General features: G+C 49.8%; 1 protein-coding gene across 1 annotated transcript in view; it reads left to right on the forward strand.

Annotated features, from left to right (window-relative positions):
* Window positions 1–21,655, forward strand: part of PLXNA2 (plexin A2) — a 169,127-nt gene that overhangs the window by 112,802 nt on the left and 34,670 nt on the right. The window contains exons 10-15 of the mRNA XM_071578509.1: window positions 3,441–3,641; window positions 5,688–5,784; window positions 6,112–6,308; window positions 13,552–13,703; window positions 17,224–17,341; window positions 20,842–20,978. Coding sequence (XP_071434610.1) covers window positions 3,441–3,641; window positions 5,688–5,784; window positions 6,112–6,308; window positions 13,552–13,703; window positions 17,224–17,341; window positions 20,842–20,978 — 902 coding nt within the window. The remainder of the gene's footprint in view (window positions 1–3,440; window positions 3,642–5,687; window positions 5,785–6,111; window positions 6,309–13,551; window positions 13,704–17,223; window positions 17,342–20,841; window positions 20,979–21,655) is intronic.

A 21,655-nucleotide genomic window follows, 5' to 3' on the forward strand; every position in this document is an offset into this window, starting at 1 on the left:
TTATGGAACAAATTGTATATTCCACCGGCTGCAGTCTCCCTTTTATTGGGTATTTTCTGGATGTTTAGCTCTTCCTGAGGATGAAATGAAGAATGGAGCACCCAGGCCGAGCCCAACAAATCAGGGATGCTCTTTTTATTTACCACCACGAGGGACCTTGGCCACAGCCACACAGCTCTGATCCCAGTAGCAGGACTGGTGGAGCTAACCACTCCCCAGTTCATCACAAAATTCCTGTAATGGAAATAAGCATTGACAGAGGCATTGCTGAAGCTGATGATATGCCCATAACAAAACCATTCATGCTAGAGCTGGCCTTTAGTTCAGGGCACAGGTAGAAAAGGTGGTGAATGGGCAAACCACCATGCCAGGCTGTTTTCCTGCAGCATCATCCCCCCACCCAGCTCGGTGTGTGCAGTGTGGGACCAGGATGCTGCTGCAGGAGCACCCACAGGAACCCAAACCCTCTTGCACACTCTCTGTGGGAAGGGCTGGGTGTGCAAGGACGTGGGTGTGCAGGGAGGTGGATGAACAGGAACAAAGGTGTGCAGGGATTGGGTTGCAGGGATGTGGGTGTGCAGGGACGTGGGTGTGCAGGGATTGGATGTGCAGGGACGTGGGTGTGCAGGGATGTGGGTGTGCAGGGATTGGGTGTGCAGGGATTGGGTGTGCAGGGAGGTGGATGAACAGGAACAAAGGTGTGCAGGGATTTGGGTGTGCAGGGATTGGGTGTGCAGGGACGTGGGTGTGCAGGGATTGGGTGTGCAGGGATTGGGTGTGCAGGGATTGGGTATGCAGGGAGGTGGATGAACAGGAACAAAGGTATGCAAGGATTTGGGTGTGCAGGGAGGTGGATGAACAGGAACAAGGGTGTGCAGGATGTGGGTGAGCAGGAATTTGGGTGTGCAGGAATTTGGGTGTGCAGGGACATGCATGTTCAGGGATTTGGGTGAGCAGGGACTTTGGTGTACAGGGACATGGGTGAGCAGCACTGTGGGAGTATATCGCTGCAGCAGCAATTTAAAAATCCAATTACAAAAATAAAAAAGCCCTGAAAGCTGAGCAGTGAGGCAGGATGGGAATGGCTCAGAGAGGAAGGAGAGGGGCTCCAGCAAGGCGTGCAGCGGCCAAGCCAACCCGCGCCCTCCAAAGCCCCGACAGCTCCCACAGCTTCACTTGCTCATCTGATAAATTCAGCAGCAACTGCCTGCAGCAATGTGGCTCCCCACAAGCATCCTGGTTTTCCTTCTTCATACAGCTCACTCCATCCCAAAATGTGTATCACTTATTAGTGTGATCACTGTAGCTGTCAGCCAGCACGGAGGAGCTGCTCGCTCGGTGCTTCCCCGAGCGCTCTGCACTCGCCTTCTCCACAATCCCAGTGTGACATTTTTCTTCCACTGAAACCAAAGGGAAAAACCCAACCCTATTATGTCCCACTCATCTCTAATGATGGCAGAACAATTTTTGCTACCAGCATTTTCAGCACCAGAGAGCAGATCTGGAAATGTAAGTCCTCTCCCCTGTCTCTGAAGGCAGGAGCACTTTTTAGCAGTCGCCTCACGGATGGAGCTGGCCAGGAAGGATAATGGTCCATAACATATTCATTATTTTCAGGACTGTGCACTGAGGTTCTCCCACTGGTGATGTGACTGGAGATTTTTTGTTTTCAGTCAGAATGGGATAAAAGATTCTGCAGCTCCAGGGTGCTTTTCCTTCCAAACACGGGCGTTCCACAGGTCTGGGGACCTCTCTGGGGTGGAGACATTTGTCTCCTGTTGGTCCTCGATGGGACCTTGAGGTTAAATGCAAAACCTGAAATGCAGGCAGATATTGAGTGGAAGGTGGTACAGGCATGTGGTGCATAACGAGGAGAAAGGAATGTGTGTGTGTGGAGTGTCAGCTTGAAAGAGCTGGCAGTGGATGGAAAATGCCAGGAATCCTACGAGTTTGCTGGTGGTAGCACAAGGGCTGAGATGGGAGTTGTATTCCCAGTACCAGGGTCTGTGGGAACCAGGTTGTGCCATTGCCTTCCAGCCTGTAAACCCACTCCACTGTGGAAAAGGGCTTTTCTTCCCACTCCTACATAGCCACTTTCTGGCTGATGGAGTTTAAAGTCACTCTTGGCTGTTAATCCGTGAAAGTCCCTGTTAGAAATAAAATAAAATATATATAAGGAAAAGTGCCACTAAAAAGGTTTATGAGGCAGCAGTTTAAGTTACTGACTTCTCCAAACCAGGGTAGCATCTGTTTCTCATTTACAACTCGCCTGAGCCAGCAGTGAAACAACATCCCATGGCCGTGGCTGTGAGCTGGAGAGGGAGTGTGGCTTGGCACACGTCATGACCATCAGGGAGAGGTGGGGATTTTCCCCCTGGACACACAGTCCTAGTGGAATTCTGGTGGGGATGGCTCTCCTTGCACTGCCATCAGGATGATTTCCTTTCATCACTAGGCTGGGTAGCAAAGGGCTTGCAATGCCAGTCTGGGATTTGGCAGAGGGAAGGGAGACGTCAGGCTGTGTTTCTAAAACTTCTAATTTAGCTTGGGATTAATCATTTAGTGTCAGGTGCTTACAGGTACTTATGTACCTTGTTCCATTAGATCAAAGCAAATTAGAGCGGAACAGAATGTAAATACTTCTGATGGTCAGAGCCTTTGCCTCAGTGTGTTGCAGTTCCAAATACTGAAAAGGAAGAAAAACTGTATTTCCCTGTGTGTTGTGCAGAGATAATGTTTAGGATGTTGAGATGTTATGGAATGGATGTCATACAGTTGCCAGGTCATTTTTTGTGGTTCATCTCAGAGTTTCATTTAGACATCTCATTTCTGCTCATGAGGAACTAGAGATCTGCTTATCTGGGCAATGGTGTTTCATAGAATCACAGAATGGTTTGGGTTGGAAGGGACCTTAAAGCTCATCTCCTTCCACCCCTTTCCATGGGCAGGGACACCTTCCACTATCCCAGGTTGCTCCAAGCCCTGCCCAACCTGGCCTGGGACACTTCCAGGGATGGGGTAGCCACAGCTTCTCTGGGCAACCTGTGCCAGGGCCTGTTCCTGTCCCAGTGTTTGCTGGGAGTTTCCTTTTATTTTTCATAAGCATAGCAAAGTCTTGAGCTGCAGCAATATTCAAACTTGCTCTTAATTTGCAATTACATTATTTTGGCCAGATAATAGCAGATAGCAGAAGTAAAATAGCAGAAGTAAAATAGCAGATAGCAGAAGTAAAAATAAATCACACTTCTCAGTGAAGTTGTCATGGGGGTTTCTTTATTCCTGCACTTAAACTGCAGCTGGACTGGAAGTGGCATGTCCTGGGTACTGGGGATGTGCTGGGACACCAGACCTGCCACCTGGAGCGGGTGGGCTGAGACCCAACCAGACCTGCAGATTCGCCATCACCACTGTAACCTCCCTGTCTCTTTGCTGCCCCCCAGGACTGCCCCCAGCTGTTCCCCACAGAGGAGATCCTGATCCCGGTGGGAGAGGTGAAGCCCATCACGCTGAAGGCGCGGAACCTGCCGCAGCCGCAGTCGGGGCAGCGCGGCTACGAGTGTGTGCTCAGCATCCAGGGCGTCATCCACCGCGTGCCCGCCCTGCGCTTCAACAGCTCCAGCGTCCAGTGCCAGAACAGCTCGGTGAGGGGCCACAAAGGGCTGCCAGCTCCCCACAGCCAAGGGGAGAGGGGAAATCCTTGGAGTTAAACTAATGCTGAGTTCCAGGTGGGAGCAAGATCATAGACTCATAGAATGGATTGGGTTGGAAAAGACCTCCGAGATCATCAAGTCCAACCCTTGGGCCAACTCCAGTCCCTTTACCAGATAATGGCACTCAGTGCCACGGCCAATCTCAGTTTAAAAACCTCCAGGGATGGTGAGTCCACCCCCTCTCTGGGCAAGCCATTCCAATCCCTGAGCACTCTCTCTGTAAAGAATTTTTTTTCTAATATCCAACTTAAATTTCCCCTGGCAGCGCTTGAGCTCTGGCCCCTTGTCCTATTGCTGACTGTCCTGCCTGTGTGGGGTGTTTAATTGCAGCAGTCCCCTGTGTGCCTGTGGGGGGTCAGCAAGGGGAAAGGGAAGAGGAGGAGGAGGGGAGGCAGAAAGTGTTCAGGCAGGCTAATTCACACAGGGAGATAAGCAGAATCACAGAGCCCTTATCAGGGAGCTGTCGAATTCCAGGTCACAGTGCCTGGATGAATGGAGTAGTGCTGAGAAGCAGCACCATACAGGGAAAAAGGGGGAAAGGAAAACTGCCAGGGGAGAGAGCAGAGCTCAGTGGAGAGAGGGAAATGACCTGAGTGATGCTGCTGGAGGAGCAGGCAGGGGAGGATAACCCTCTTCTGCAGGATGAAGCTTAGCCCTGTCAATGGACCTGGGAGGATTTTACCCCAGAACACCCCAAAGTCACACAGCAGGTACTTGGGGATGCCCAAATATGTGTGGCAAATGCAGGTCACCCCCACCTGGAGCCACAGCCCATGTTTTGGTCTCCTGTGACACTCTACAGCTCTGGGATGAGCAGGTCCTCCCTCTCCTCACCATGTGCTCAATGAGGTCCATGGGCAAACAGGGCACAGGCAGTTTGTTTTAGGCAGCAGAACAGGGTCCACTTTAATATTCAGCACAGATGGTCTTAAATTGTTAATGAAGTTTTGAATTTTTAAAAGTTTCACTGGATATTTATACATCACTGGCCGTCTTTGGGCCTTGCTGCTTGGTGGATAATAAATGTATTAATACTATATAGTACTTTTCCTATCCAAAGTGATTTATAAACATTAGAGAAGCACTTTTATTGCTGTTAAGCTAATAGATGATGGTGGGTAGAGGATGAAAGGGCAATTCTGGACTCACAGCTCCAGCACTTGCACAGAAGGTCTTGTTTCACACCAACTCAATAAAACCCAGGCAAGGTGAATCAGTACAGCCAAATGTGAGTTAAAACTGTAAAACTACTGCAAAGGGACAGTCAGAGCAGTCTGCCTTGGTTTAATCACCATCTCCTCATCCCAAGGAGAATGACAGTGTTCACTCACCTTTTTAAGTCTTTTTAGCAGCTCTTGGTTGACTTAGAGAGAGCATCAGAGTGAAGCCTCATCAGTGCTGGTTGTGATAATGGGAATTTCAGAATACACTGGGAATTCAGCTGAACTATCCAGATCACTCAGCCACAGACCCCAGGATGTCCATAAGAAAAGGAGTAATTCAAGCCACTGCTACCCTAGTCTGGGCTGAACCAGTGGCTGGGAAAGGACCTCTCTGCAACATCTATTTTTGTTCAGATGTTGCCTGTTCCATCAGCCAAAACTCTGCAGTAGGATTTTTAAGCTCCCACTCACACTGGGGTGCACAGAGACTGTGGAAGAAGACAGCCTGAAGGCAGCAGTCCCAGTCTGATTAACTGGAGGGGCTGTATTGATAATCTAGAGACTGAGTGACAAGAGCAACCACTGTGAGTGGAATAATTAATCTATTACCTCTCACAAGGACTAGATCTGTTTTAATTATCTCTTCCCAGTGAGGAGAAGGGAGTCAAAGCAGAACTCTGGAGTTGAAGTGTAGAAATGTGGCGTCTCAGGCACCAGCACATGTTTTTAAGCAGAGAATAATTATGGTTTCTTTGAAAAAACTTTCTGTTAGGGTCATTCTCCCAAACATTTCATTTTCAATCTTCTCCTGCAGTATCTCTATGATGGGATGGACATCAGCAACTTAGCCGTGGACTTTGCTGTGGTTTGGAATGGGAACTTTGTTATTGACAACCCCGAGAATCTGAAAGGTAATGTCTGCTTGAATTGGCTTCAAGTCATGGGGAGGAGGGTGGAGGGGGGGACTGGAGAAGGGTTATTGGGGCAGAGCAGTGTCAGCTGCTGGCAGAGAAGTTGTGATCCTTGTGGATCATCCTGTGGATGAGAGCAGCTCACTGCTCCACTGCTCAAGCTGCTCACTAAGCCCCACTGATCCCACCGTGGTTTAGGAAACCACCTGCGGCTTGTTAAGGCAAAACTCAGCTGTGCTGTGGGCTGTAAGTCCAAGAGCAGCTGCAGCCCCCGTGAATGTCTCCATTCCTGACTCTGCCCTGCATGTCCATCCCCTCTTTCCGCAGTGCACCTGTACAAGTGCGCGGCGCAGCGCGAGAGCTGCGGGCTCTGCCTCAAGGCTGACCCCAAGTTCGAGTGTGGCTGGTGCAGCAGCGAGTCCAGGTGCACCCTGCGGCCCCACTGCAGCTCTGCCACTGCCACACAGCCCTGGCTCGACTGGGGCAGCCGCAACGTCAAGTGCTCCAACCCGCGCATCACCGAGGTAAGGACCCCCCGTGTCCCACAGTCACAGCATGTGCCCAGCTGGAAGGGGCCCACAAGGGTCAGTCAGTCCAGCCTTCAGCCCTGCACAGGACCATCCCCAGAAGTCACTCCCTGTGCCCCAGAGGATCATCCAAATGCTCCTGGAGCTCTGGCAGCCTTGGTGCTGTGCCCACTGTCCTGGAGAGCCTGGTCAGCGCCCACCACCCTTTGGGGGAAAACCTCTTTCTAATATCCAACCTAACCCTGTCCTGACACAACTCCAGGCCATTCCCTGGGTGCTGTCCCTGGTCCCCACAGAGTAGAGATCAGTGCCTGCCCCTCCTCTGCCCCTGCTGAGGAAGTTGTACCTGCAATGAGGTCTCCTCTCAGTCTCCTCTTCTCCAGCTGAACACACTAAGTGCCCTCGTTGTCCTCACACTTCCCCTCCAGGCCGTTTCCCATCTTCATTGCCCTCCTTTGGACACTCTCTAATGGCTCAGTCTCTTCCTTATATTGTGTCAACCTAAACTGCGCCAATATTGCAGTTGAGGCTGCCCCAGTGCAGGGCAGAGTGGAACAATCCCCTCCCTTGCCCAGCTGGCAATGCTGGGCCTGATGCCCCCTAGGACCGGGTTGTCCCTCCTGGCTGACTCACATTCAACTTGCCATCAACCAGGACCTCCAGGTTGTTTTCCCAGCACTGCTTTCCAGTCTCTCATTCCCCTCTCTGTCCATACATCCAGGGCTGCCCCATCCCAGCTGCAGAAATCTGGCACTTCCCCTTGTTGAGTTTCCCTTCTCCTTACGCCTTCCAGGGTGGGTTTGCTCTGTCTCTGCCTTGTCTTAAAATCCACTGTTGGCCACTTGGAGCTGAAGAAAGGGAATAAAACACTCCAGTACTTTTTCAGTGAAATCAATGGCACGTGGCCAGGTGTGCAGCCCTGCCCTGCCAGGCAGCTGGCACTCGCCGGCGGTGCCACCAGCGCCGGGGTGACCGCTATGGACCGTTGCAAGAATGCTAATTAAACTAGGGAGCTAATTAGACCATAGTTGACGCTTCTGATATTTCTGTTCAGACCACTGAGGGATGCAAAATGTCTCCCAGGAGTGTTTTTTACCAGTAAAACTGCACTTGGTCTGTTAACGTTGCTATTAGGAGTGACACTCTTATCAGGTGGAAATGAAAGAAGGGTTTGGGTTCTCAGTTAATTAAATCCCCCAAAAAGCCTCCCTTGCCCTGAGCATGTGTCCATACTGCAGAGGGGTGTGACAGTGGGGGATTGAAGGGACCTGTTGTACTGATGCTCATGGCAGGGCAGGAGCAGGGCTGCTCAGCACCCAAACTTCTGGTGCATGAGAAAGTTTCCTCTCCTATTTGTTTTTACATCAGTTTAGCTAAGCTGGCTCAAAGCCCCTGGGAGGGAGGCATCAACCTCCCTTTTATGAAGGAGGGGAGAAAGCACAGGAGCTGAGGCTGACTGCAGGAGGATGATGCTGAGGAGGGTCGATCCATCCTGCAGGGATGTTACCAGGCTTTTGATGTTTCTCTCCTAGACATTCTGCCCAGCCATGCTGGACCATTGATGGGCAGGGGTTTCTCTTGTGCAGTGTTTTTTAGACTGTAGAGTGGAGCTGGTGAGGCTGCAGGGGAGCAGAGGAGGTAGGGCTGATTGTGCAGAGATGGGAAAGCATTAAAAAGTGTGGAGAGCCCATCCTTTCCCTGTTTGGTTGATTTGGTTTGTTTTCCAAGTCATAGCTGTCTTACCAAGAGATAAAATGAGCCTTAAAGCTTCCCTGGATATTCACCTTGTCCCTGGATATTCACCTTGTCAGTGGGCAGAACCCAAACCTTTCTTATCCAAGTGCTCTTTGTCTGCACAAGGTTTGCTACAAGATGCACGAAGCAAAACAGCCTCTGAGATTTTCTTCACCATAAACCATTCAGGCAGTTGTAACAGTGAAGAAATCTTGGAATTATTTCTTTTCCCCTCCTTCAACTAAGCAGAGAAGGGGAAAAACACTCTGCTCCAGCCACCAAGTGACTTGCATCTCAGCAGTGCCAGGCTGGCTCTGGCAGCTGGCTGCAGGCAGGGCACTGCCACCAAGTGTTTCATCACTGTCCAACTTGAAAGCAATACTTTTGGGCTCTGTCCAAGGAGAAAAGAGCAGAGCTTTGCTGTTACACATTTCTTCTCTCCGTAACCAGGTCTGTGTCTCAGCCTTCAAAGCAGGAACATGAGGTGCCTCGCTGGGGGATGTTTTGAGTCTCAGGGGATTGCCCTGAGTGGATTTGTAGATGAGAGAATTCAGTGGGGAATGTCTGTGCTTTTGTTGGCTTATTCCACAGTGAGATCAGCAATAGAAAATCCAGGTTTTATGGGCCTGTGTTGTCCTATGGCTCTGCTGACCCTGGCAATGCTGTGAGCTGCTGTGATTTTATCACAGGTCTTGTGGTGTTGGGTGTTTTCCCTTAGACTCCACCTTTTTCCCTTCTGAATTCACAGCTTTCTTTTTTTTTCTTCTTTTTTTTTTTTTTAATGAAAGTCAAGTTTTCAGTTTTCACTTGAGTAGAAAAGAAGTGGGAAAGCAGAGGTGAACCAGTGACCTCTTCTGTGTGCTTTGAGATCCACTGATGGGAAGGACATTGATAGGGCTGAACCCTCTGGCAGAATTTTGCAAAGTTCTTGAGCAGCAGAAACCCCACAGGGTTGATATTCCTAAAACTCAAGTCCTCCAACAGCACAGTTTAACTTCCCTCCTCCCCTTTCCCCTCCAGTAAAGAATGTGAGATGTGTAGGAGACCATGAGACCTTTACAGCCTTTGTTGCTGTTGGGTCCTTTTCTGGCATCTGAGTTGTTTCAGGATTTGGGTACCAGGATTTTGGGGATTTTGCAGTGCCCAGTGCTGCAGAGCTGTAAAGCTGGGAGGAGAACACCCTGCCCTGCTGGGACCAGCCTGGCATGTTCAGAGCTGGCACTGGTGACCCGTCCTCCATCCTGCAGGCACCAGCATTGACAGGCTCGACTGGGGAGCAGAGTTTGGTCTCCTACTGGGGCTCACATCAGACTCAGACTAAAGGAGCCTTTAATATGGGCTTTTATCTTCTCCTTTTGCTTCATCTGGCCACGTTCACTCTTTCTAACAAGCCTGAGGTCAAGGGCCTGGCTCCCTGGTGCCAGTGCCTTCAGGAGGATGCATAAGTAAGAAAAGATTGTGTTTTAATAGTTATAAAAGTAAATGAGCAGTGGGATATTTGCAGTTCTTTAACTAACTCAGGGGGCCAGCCATCACCAAAAGTGTCCCTTCAGCAGCTTCAAACTTCCACACGGTCTGTGGTCTTAGCAATAAATAAATAAAAATCAGTTTTCTGGCGAACAAGCGGCGCTCTGATCTCCTATTCATTTATTTGCAGGCCTCATTAATATAACATCAGTGCAACAAACAGCTGAAGGGGGGGCAGTGTCAGGCTGAATAATGGAGTTGCTCTGCTGAGATAACAATTAGGTTCTGAATGTGCTATCAGCTGAGGCAGAGACAAGGAGGGATCATGCCGGGATGACAATGCTTATGTGCTGCTTCCCCGCTGGGCTCATCAGCTGGGATCCAGCGAGCTTAGAGCAGGATGAGAAAAGACAAAGAGGATGAAGGTGGCTGAGGTTTTGGGAGGGGGCAGGGGTTATGCTGTTGATTTGGGAGCCGGGTGCTCTCTCTGCACCCTGACAGATGCCAAGTGGTTGTTGTGCAGAGCAGCCGTGGCTCGGGGTTTCTCTCCAGCTCTGGGAGAAAAGGCCCATCCAACCCACAGCCAGCCCTGTTTCCAGGTCTCTGTGTCTCCAGGTGTCTCCCTCTCATCACAGACTTCTTCTGGAGGCTAAATATTGCTTTATGTCAGAAATGCTGAATGATGCAAAGGCAAGACATGAGGCTGAGAACATTTATCGCACATTGTTATAGCAGTGTCTTCTGCAGGCTGGGAGGGAACACTCTGTTGGGGCACCTGGACCCCTGGGATCCCGTGGATCCCAACCCTGGGGACCCCTGGGATCCCGTGGATCCCAACCCTGGGGACCCCTGGGATCCCGTGGATCCCAACCCTGGGGACCCCTGGGATCCCGTGGATCCCAACCCTGGGGACCCCTGGGATCCCGTGGATCCCAACCCTGGGGACCCCTGGGATCCCGTGGATCCCAACCTTGGGGACCCCTGGGAGCCCTTGGATCCCAACCTTGATGCTTTCAAGTAAGCAGCAACAAGAGAAATGCCCTGGAGCATCTGCATCCCTCAGGTGATGCAAGGGCAGGGTGTGGGGGTGACCAAGTTCCTGCCACCACCCGCTTCTTCTCTGTACTTGGAACCTGGTTATGAATAATACAGTGCTGCACACCTGCATAAATCCTTCCCTGAGCAGCAGGAATGGGCATTAGTAGAGGTGCTGGATTGCAGTCGTGTTCCATGTGAGGTGAGGCTGATGCAGAGGACAGAGGTGACCTGCTCAGAATAATTCTGCCTCCCACACCCCACTCAGATCTCAGTGACTTTCAAACTGCTTCAATTTAACAAACCACCTAAAAAACTTCCAGTAGAGGTGCAGCTTCTTAAACACTAAATGTACAATTCCTGGTAATGGCCTTGGTTTTCCTCAGCTGCCCATTGCAGGTTTTTTGCATCCATCACAGACCTCTGAGTGAAAAGCCAGCCTAGTAAAGTGATTTTCTTGAAATTGGAGAATATTTCTTCCTAGTCCTGTCTGTCTCAGCTCAGAAATCTGGACTGTCACCAGCCAGCCCTGCAGCCTGAGCAGTTTCCAGCACAGCAAGGCTGGGATTAAGACAGACCATGGGCTGGCTTTGCTGGAGGTGCCTCATCCATGAATCCAAACCCCAATGAAGGGCCCAGGGATGCTGCTTGGAGGGGTCCCCAGCTCTCGGTACAACGGGACCTTTAAGACTTATCTTCTTTCTGTGATTTTGACTGAATCTCTCCAGCTGTAATTAATTGAATGCATCTGTTCTAACCCTGGGGCTGCTTTATGGCACAGTTACTTCAAAACTGTTCAATTAGTGGCCACTAAAATCTAGGTCGAGTGGAGCTCCATATTGGGGATTTTCCAGGTCAGGACATTTTTAAAATACAGCATCAGCTCAGCTTTGTTCAGGGAGGTTGTTTGGCTCTGCTGGTCCTGCTCAGGTCAGGAAATGGCAAACGGTGACTTCTTTTTGAACAGTGCTGAGCCAACGAGCCTGGTGGTGTAAGTGCTCCAGTAAATACAATTTAACATAATCTAGAGCTGCAAAGGACAGTTGTAACTGTCAAGTACATGAAGTGCCAAGTTCAGGTGATTCCCAGCTAGTGATGTAAACATTCCCAGGCCTCCAGGACTCAGTGTAATGAATAGAGCTTGATTTTGGAGTGGCTTTATGGGCTCGTAGAGCTTCACAGAGATAAATGATACAAGACATGCCAGGCAGTGTGAGGTTCAGGGAACAGCAGCACAACAGACAGTGTTTGGTGAATAAATTAAAAACCTCAGTTGGAGGGGGAGGTGGGAATTAAAGCATATGCAGAGGAAGGAGGGGGTGGTTTGGTGTATAGGGTGGCTCTGCTGGGTGTGGGGAGCTGGTTGAACCTGGAGCCAAAAATGGAACAGGCTGCCCAGGGAAGTGGAGTCACCATCCTTGGAAGTGTTCAAAAAACAAGTGGATGTGGCACCTGGTAGTGGGGGTGGTGGGATACAGTTGAAGGTTGGACTATGGTGATCTTGGAGGTCTTTTCTAATCATAATGATTCTGATTCTATGGAATTACATAGGAACACCTTCAATGGGAGCAGAGTTGGAGAAGGTTTCAGGGTGACCTAATTGTGCCCTTCCAGTACCTGCAGGGAGCCCACAAGAGATGGAGGGGGACTTTTTACAGGAGCCTAAAGTGACAGGAAAAGGGAGAATGGCTTCAAACTGAGTGGGTTTAGGTTAGATATTAGGAAAAAGTTTCTCCCTGTGAGGGTGGGCAGGCCCTGGCACAGGTGCCCAGAGAAGCTGTGGCTGCCCCATCCCTGGAAGGGTCCAAGGCCAGGTTGGACAGGGCTTGGAGCAACCTGGGCTGGTGGAAGATGTCCCGGCCCATGGTAGGGATGGCACTGCATGAGCTTTAAGGTCCCTTCCAACCCAAACCTTTCTATGATTCTGTGAAATGACAAAGTATAAGCAAGGGAGAAGGAAACTTGTTTCATCTGGGACCTGAAATGCAGGCAGATGATTTGGGCAACTTGAAAGCACGGAAGTGATGGGGAACAGGGATATTCTGAGGGCATGGGAAGGGGGAGACCTGCCCTGTGGCACTGGGCAGTGCAGGGGGTCCCATAAGGGCTGCTTTGCAAGTTGCTGGGGCTGGTGTCTGGCCACCTTCCTAAACCCCTCTTAAGAAGGTGGAAGGAATCAAACACCCATCTGGAAACAGTAAGGAAAACGTTTTGAAGAGCTTAACTCTTTTGCCAAAGACAAGAGTGGAACAAACAAGCATAAACAAGATTTATCCGTTAAATTAATTAAATTGCATTATTATGGATTGTGTTTATTTATTAATAACAGCTGTAGTATGGGAAAGATTAGTAGCTCACCCAAGAGTAACAACAGTGCAATGGCAGATTCAGGATGACTGTTTGAGAGTCTTGGGTCCAAATTTTGTGACTATGCATTATTGAAATTTATACTCCTAATTGAAGAGGATATTGTGCTTAATGAAAGTCCATAGAAGCAGAGATGATTATGGCTGAGGCAGGCTATAAACAGGCAGCTTGAAAGCACACACCTCACCCTTTAACATTTGTAAGTCATTTGAGGTGCCAACTTACTAATAAAATGTGACATTAACATTCAGAGAACAGCCAAGGCAGAAGTTAAAGTTCTCTCAGGAAGCAGGCTACTTTTGGAAGGTGACTTACCATTTTCTGGATTTATTAAAAAGGAGCCAGTCTTGCCCTCCTGCAAGGCTTCCTGGGGAATGGCATTGCCTTCAGCTTTTGGCCAGCCCAGGGATCTTGGTGTCCTCTCATGGAGCACAGCACAGATGGATCTCAGCAGCATTGGGCTTGTCCAGGACATCCAGAGGAGCCATGAGGAGCTGGCACTGGCCTGGCTTTGGCAGCAGGAGCAGGAGGAGGTTGCAGCACTCAGCCTCCTTGGACAGCCTGCAAAGTGCGGGGTTGAAGGACGGGTGTTGGGGACACACCAGCTCAACTTCCCTGTGTTTTTGTTTCCCTCCAGATCCTGACGGTGTCGGGCCCCCCAGAAGGAGGGACGAGGGTGACCATCCGTGGTGTGAACCTGGGCCTGGACTTCTCGGAGATTGCCCACGGGGTGCAGGTGGCAGGGGTGCAGTGCACGCCCCTGCCCGAGCTCTACATCGTCGCTGAGCAGTGAGTGACCTCTCAGACCCGTCCCCACCGCAGGTCCCCAGGGCTGCTCACAGGGACAAAGCCTCTTCCTTGACCTCCAGCAATAGCACAGGAGGCCACTAATTCATCCAGACCCTGGTCACCATCTCTCCACCTTCCCAGCCCTGCAGGAAGGGGTCTAGAGTTGGTTGGTGCCTGAAGCAGGGAACGATTTCCATGCAGGAAGGTGATGAGGTGCTTGGACTCTCTCCACGGGGGTTAAGCAGCACTTTAAGCTTTCATTAAGTGTTGTGTTTCCTTCCACCCCGCGGTTCCTGCTTTGCTAAGCAACTTTGCTGATGAGCACCTTGCTGTTGCTGCAGAGCCTCCCTGCTCCCCATGGCACTTGAAATTCCGGCGGCGCTGCCAGCCGAGCGCAGCCATTTGTTAGGCGGGCGAGGCGGTGACAGCAGCTTAATCCGAGTGGGCCTCCACTGGAGTCAATTCATTTATTTCACTGAGGAAAATGTCAACCAAAAATTAGAAAATAGGCATGTAACGGAGGAGGGGCGGGTAAACCACCCCAGGTGACACAGTCTCCTCTCACTGTTTGTGGGGGGTGTTGGGAGTCATTTGTGGGGGCAGGAGAGGAGCTGTAGGTGATGTCTAATGGGTTGTCTAATCTCCTCATGGGGATCAGGATGGTGTCCTGTACAGTAGGAGCGTGAGTGGGGGACAGCCCAAGCCCCAGGAGTGGTCCCAGCAGCACAGACCTGCCCCAGCTTCAGGAGCAGCTCAAAGCAGAGAATCACAGACTACGCTGAGTTGGAAGGGACCCACAGGGATCATCGAGTCCAACTCTTCAGTCAATGGCTCATACAGGGGATTGAACCCATGACCTTGGCATTATTACAACCAAGTTTTAACCAACTGAGCTAATCCTGGTGGTGAAACGCATTTGGTGAGCCCCAGACAGATCCCCAGCATAGTGCAAGGACCTGTCACCAGCACATGTTGGCCTTGGCTTGGCTTTTGCTCACTCCTTGTCTTTCTCTCCCTATCTGTAAGACAGAAATGACATTAATAACCCATTCTGAGCAGCGAGGATGTGTCAGGGTGTCACAGAATCACTGGATGAAAGGTGTTACTGCAGGAATGGCTCCAACCACTGCACCAATAGTCCTGTCACTACAAGCAGTTTGGGCTGTTCTGCAGAGCAGTACTTTGTTTTATTTTATTTTTCAAATAAAGGATGGAAGATTATGAAATTATCTTCCTTTGATGGTATGAAACCCTGATTTTATAATCATGACTCTAATTACGGCTCTTGAGCTTTCAAAGTTTGTTAACATCATTAAAACATTTACCCTGGGCAGATAACAGCAAGCGTTAGCATGAGAGCTGCCTTTTAAAGATGAATGCAGATAAAAGGACCCTCTTAAGGGTTCTGTGGGCAGACTGAATTCCAAGACTGTAATGACTCGCCATATGCTCCAGCCACACAATATATCAGCCAGCAATTAGGTTAATGTTGGTGAAAGGGCCACTTAGCCCAGCAATCAGCACCCTACAGCTCTACCGACTGCATCATTTTGTAACAAGGTTACCTGCTGGGAATTTGGCTTTTAGCAGGAGTCAGGATCAGGTGTTCCAGGTCACTTGCGCCCCTTCCTGCCCCCAGTCCTGCCCAGTCTGTGAGGCAGCTGCTGCTTTACTGGTGCATCGTTGAGTATTTGGTGTTTCCTTGCTTGGTATGTCCTTACTTCATATGGGTGAAAACCTCCCCTCTCTTCTCCTGCCCGTGGGGTGTCAGGAATCACTTCCCGTGGCTTTGTTTGCCTGTGGGCTGGCAGGAGCAGAGGTTGCTGCTCCCAGATGCTCCTCTGCACCCAAAATCACAGCCCAGGTGCATGCTGGCCCTGCTGCCAGTCTGCAGGAGGAGAAGCCATCAAACAACAGGCAGAGGGGTGCACAGGCACTGTCTGCTTGAAAGGCAGAGCGAGGAGCACGTGGCAGATTAAGGCACACAGCTGAGATGCTTCAATTCCTGCTCTCCAAAGGCAGCGTCTCTCCAGGCAACTCCTTTTGATGTGCAGCAATGAGGACGTGCACGTTAAAGCTCTTTACCAGCATGTATGTATTTCACGAGGCCTCCTGGCATCACCTGTGCAGGCAATCTGCAGGTTCTTTTTTTTCCTTTAGTCTTTTTATTGTATTTTATTTGTAGTGAATTTAATGCTGTTGAAGGCGGCTCAAACGCTGCCTTCCCAAATTGGAGCCTTTTATGCATTTGGATGTGATAGGCAGAAGAGCGAGCACTTCCTCCTGCTCCTTCAGCCTCACTGGGCAGAGGATGCTCTGGATCTTCCTCTGATCTCACTGTCATGGTCAGACACCCCCAAATGTCTCATTGTGGGGGTTACTGCACCCCCTGCCTGAGGCAAGTTACTCCTACCCCCAGGTTTTCATCCCTGAGGGAGGTTACTCCCTTCCCAAAGTTTTCATCCCTGAAGCTGGTTACTCCTACCCTCATGTTTCCATCCTTGAGGCAGCTTTCTACTTCTTCCCTCATATTTCCATCCCTGAGGCAGGTTGCTACTCCTACCCTCATGTTTCCATCCTTGAGGCAGGTTAATACTCCTACCCTCATGTTTCCATCCTTGAGGCAGGTTACTCCCATCCTCATGTTTCCATCCCTGGGGCTGGTTACTCCTACTCTCATGTTTCCATCTCTGAGGTGGGTTACTCCCACCCTCAGGTTTCCAGTGCCTGTGAAGGGATGCTCTTGGATTTATCTTTCCGGCACTGCCATGGAGCAGGCAGCATCCATCCTCTTTAGGTCCAGCTGGAGAGCCCTGCCAGCTGATGCCCCTTTGAAACCCTCCCTAAAACCTGCTGGCATGACTGGCATCCTCTTGATCCCATTCCCAGGTGCTGTTACACATCCCCAGTGCCCTGGGATTTTTGGTTATGCATCCACAGGGTGATCAGCTGTGGTTAACCCCAGCAGCTCTCCCTGTCATTACTGCTTTCCCAGCCTCAGGATGTGCTCACAGGGCTGAGCTGGGCCACACAAAGAGCATAAGGACCGTGTTCCTTGGTGCCTTCTGTGACCAGCATCAGTGTGTTCTGTGCTGGCCAGCCCTGTCTCCCTGCAAAAGCTGCTCTCCATGACTGTCTCTATCATTCCCAAACAGGCTTCTCCAGTTTTGATTAACTGGGAGACTGCAGTGTGAGCTGTTCCCTTAATGAACTCATCTGTTACTCTGAGGACTTCGCACACACTTTGCTACTGGCTAATATATTGCCATTAGTGCTCTGCTTTGCTCTGGAGTTTACAGCTTGTAATAATTATGTCTAATTTTGATTTTTTTCCTTTAAATTACTACATGGGGTAAAAATAGACTCAGTAATTAACTTCTTCCAAAGAGGCAGATATCAAAGTTAAAGAGGAGTCGGGGGGAAAGAACGAAGAACCAGAGGAAGCCAGCCCTGCATGGAGCTGTGCAGGGCACTGCTGGCAGCTCCTGCCAAAGCTTCCCTGTGGCATTTCTCCTTCCAGGATCGTCTGTGAGATGGGGCAGGCACTTCCAGGGATCAGCTCCGGCCCAGTGCTCCTGTGCATCGGAGAGTGCAAGCCGGAGTTCACGGCCAAGTCTGCGCAGCAGTACATGTTTGTGGTGAGTGTCCTCATGGTGGGGGGACAGCACGGGGGACCCACGGGGACAGCCCTGCCCTGCCAGTGCCTGTGTCAGGTGGATGGGGTTCAACTCCAGAGGACAATCTCAAAATTTCTGTCTTTTCATGATGCTGGTGTGGCACGATTTTTGGTAGTGCAGTCAACAAGCCCATCTTTCAGGATCTAGAGCTCACACAAGCCTAAGAATACACCTAAACTCAGGGTTTCCACACCATTTGGGTTCAGGTTTGCACCTCCAAATTAGTGATTATAGAACCATAAAATGGTTTGAGTTGGAAGGGACCTCAAAGATGATCCAGTTCCAGTCCCCTGCCATGGGCAGGGACACCTTCCACTATCCCAGGTTGCTCCTGTGATAGTGCAACCTGGCCTTGAACACTCCCAGGGATGGAGCAGCCACAGCTTCTCTGGGCAGCCTGTGCCAGGGCCTCAAAGAATGTGACAACCTGCTCTGGAGGTGCTTAGTTAATTGGGGTGAGTCTGGGGCTGCTTCTTGCTGCTTTGGGAGATGTCTCTCTGCATTCATGTATACATGTACAGGCACCAATAGGCCTTTTTGCACAAACACAGAAACACACAGCAGGGGAGAAGCACCAGAGTCCATCCATCCCTCTGCAGATCAGAGACTGAAATTCTGCTCAAAGCTGAACCAGCTGCCTGTGACGCTTAAACATATCTGATTTTCTGTGTCTATAGATTTAATTTTTTCCCCATGATGCCTTTTGGGATGGAAGGGACGTTATATTATATATTCTGCATTATATATTATTCATATTCTGCATTCAAATATTCAGGGATTTTTTTTCTCCCCCTCCCAGGATGCTGCTTCAGTGTAGGCTTTCTCTGTCTACACAATGGAGAGCTGCTCTTTGGGTTGGTGGACTTCCACTGATGGCATGGGTTGTGTCTTTCTGTTGTTTAATTAGTAGCTTTTTGAATCAGGAACTGAAAAGCCACAGCTGGGGTTTCCCATATCTTCAGTTTTGCCTAAAGAGGGGATTCCATCCAGCTCCACTGATTTTGTGCTTAGTGGAATCTGTATGCAGGGAAATGCCAGCTCTTACCAACTGTCCATAGTTTCTAAACTGAGAGATAAATCAGGCAACCCCTGCCACCCTATCAGTGTTGTAGGAAACACCCTCCCCTGGCATTTCATTTAATCAGCAACAGCAGGAGTGCAAAATATCACCCCATTTTGCTCCAATATTCTAGAAATGCCCCTGATCCTGACAGGGCAGTGCCAGTGTAGTCCCAGATTTGCTACTATCCAAAGGCACATTCCCATGTGACACCAGGAGGATGCTCTCCTGGAACCAGGAACCAGTGGAAGGGAATTGCAGAGATCAGTCTTGGAGTGGTATCTTGCAGCAACCTGGTCCATGTGACGAGCATTCTCCCTTTGCATTGTTACTTCTGATTTCCAGCACTTAATGCTGATTTTATCGTTCCTTTTACTCAGGCATCTAAAACTTCCAGCACACCATTTCCTTTGTTAGTTGGCCTCTATTTTTCTCTTCAGCACTGCCACAGATTCCATTACAGCTGGTTGATGCCATTAAAGGCGGCAGTAAAATTGATTGGTACCTCAGAGCAGAGCTCTGTGCTGACCCTGGGAGGGTTTGTGCCTTCGTGAGCTCATCTGGTGCCTGCCATGGTGCAGGAGCCACACTGGCATCTTAATGACACCCCTTTTATCTGGGGAGAGGGAACCTTGGAGCTGCTTTGGATCCATAAATCTGTCATAATTTCCACCAAATCATGAGCTGAAGATGAAAAATTCTTCCTCAGCTTTCAGGCCTTCCTCCAAAGCCGGCTGCATCCCATCCTTGGGACTTTTTAGGTCTCTGGAATGGGCTCTCAGCTCTCCTGTTTTTATCTTATTTACAAGATTGACCACTCAGAGTTGCCGCCTGAGCTTCTATTTTTAGCAATGCTTTGAATTTCCGAGGATTGCAGTGCTTAGACAAGGTGATGCTCACACCAGAAATGTCAGATTCTTGTAGCCAAGGAGTGTTTGTCATTGATTTTGACTGCAGAGAAGGGCTGTGCTGCCCAGTACACTCTGTACTGGTGTGGGGGGGGACTGCTGGACCACAGGGATGTCTAAAATAACTGCTCCTTTCTGTCCCTGGGCTCCCACGAGCCATCTGGCCCCAGGGATGGGGCTGGAGGAGGAGGGTGGCTGGTAATGGGGTCTCACTGTCTGGAGTGTCCACAGCATTGCAGCGTGTTCCTAAATCACCTTGGGAACAACTCCCAGGGTTGGGCTTGATTTTGAAGGAGGATTTTGATGGACAGTCATACACTGAGCAACCTTTGGAGGATTTTTCCATTTTGGAATCAATCCTCTTGGCTGTGTGAAATGCTCCCAAAGCCTCCTTGGTGTAAACAATGCTATTGCCATTCCTATTGCCTGATAGTGCCATGGACTGGGGTAATCATGGAATATCCTGAGCTGGAAGGGCCCCACAAGGATCATCAATTCCAACTGCTGTCCCCAGCCAGGCTAAAAGCTGACCCCGAGCAGCTGAAGGATAAATCTTTCCCTCCTGCAACATTATATTCCACCATTATCCACAACAGGGTGGATGGTGTATTTTTCCCTGTCTATTCAGGAGTCAGGGTCAAACAAATGTTTTGGTCTGAGCTGCTTTGGCAAATGCTGTTGCACCCAGAAAACAAGTGTTGCATTGGGAAAACAGGAGCAACTCATGGAGCTGCCAAGCAGGTGATCCCAGGGGAGCAGAGCTGGGAGCCTGCCAGCCTTTGCTGATGAGAGTAATAGAGAGGGTAATGTGAAAGCATTAGCAAAACAATTCAGTAATATCCACTGATTGAAAAGAAATAAAGGTACCTGCTTTCTGTAAGTTCCACTAAGGACATAGCCAGCCCCCCTGGTGCAAGATGTGGCATTGCTGTGATCATTTCACCAATAAAATGCCAAGTGGGATCTAAGATTGCCCACCAAGGGTATCTTTCCATCAGCAATGGAAAACAGGCTCTGCTCCCACAATTCCATCACTGGTGGTTCATATGGTGCTGGAGCTGATGGAACTGCCTTTTGTTGCAGTTGGGCAACATTTTCCATTACCAGACCCTGGTGGGATTTTTTGATGCATTCCTACATTGGTAAACTCTAAATATTCAGGTTCAAATTTCCATTGTGGCAGTTTGCTTGGATATATTTAGTTTTTCGAACTGCAGTGCAATCAACTTAACCTGTGCTTAGGAACAAAGCTGAAGGTGAATCCATAACTTTGCCAAGGCTGAATTTGCAATTGTTTTGTTGGGGCACATCTCCCTTTCAGAGCTGGGTCAGAAAATGTAGCAGGACATTTGCCAGGTGTCTGGGACACATCCCAATTTTACTTTTCCTTGGTAAAAAGATATCCCAAAGCATGAAGATGCTCAGGGGTGGTGCTTCACAACAGCACCCTCATTTCAGGCAGGAGCACTGAATTTGTCCTTTCCTTTCTCCAGACTCCAGTGGTGAGTTTCCTGAATCCCAGCCGTGGTCCAGAGTCAGGAGGGACGATGGTGACCATCTCTGGGCACTACCTGGGAGCTGGTAGCCGTGTGTCAGTGCTCCTGGGAAACCAGACCTGCGAATTCCACGGGTAAGGGGCCGAGCTGGGCCAGTGTGGGCTCCTGCCCGCACATCCTGGCCCTGCACCACCAGGTATCTGCTGTAGCTGAACCTGCAGCCACAGCAAAAAATCATCTGGGAATGCCTGAACTCTCCCATCCCATCTTTTATTGCATGAAACCATCTTTGCTCTTACTGTGGCTGAGCTAAGGAGGGATTCATTGGTGTTAATGCCATCCATTGTTTGATTTTAATGCTGTTACAATGTTAATTAGTCCAAAAATTTCAGAAAAATGTCACCGTGGTGGTAAAATATTTATATTAGTGATCAGTACCTGCTCCCAGCCCAGCTGGTCAGAAGGAAATTAGCATTTATAAGCTGCTTTTTTCACAGATCAACACCTTGCACTGCTTTTATTGCAGCCACTGCTGCAGGTGCCTTGACCTCCTAAAAATGGTCTGAGGGAGGGGTGGGGTCCTGCTGGGTAGAGAAAGGCAAAGGTCTGCACACACCTCCTGCTGAGGAACTCACCCAGCCATCGGCCTCCAGTGGGATTTGATGGCAAATTTGCTTTTTACCCAGCAGTGTAAACACAGAGTTGACATTTGCAGGGTTTAATGGGTTTTCTTGGGGCTTAGTTAAAAAAAGATACATGTGGTTTATGTCTGTGTGCATCACATACACAGCCCTGCCCTGCCCCACCCACC

Source organism: Pithys albifrons, chromosome 28 (assembly GCF_047495875.1).
Source record: "Pithys albifrons albifrons isolate INPA30051 chromosome 28, PitAlb_v1, whole genome shotgun sequence".
NCBI lineage: Eukaryota > Metazoa > Chordata > Aves > Passeriformes > Thamnophilidae > Pithys > Pithys albifrons.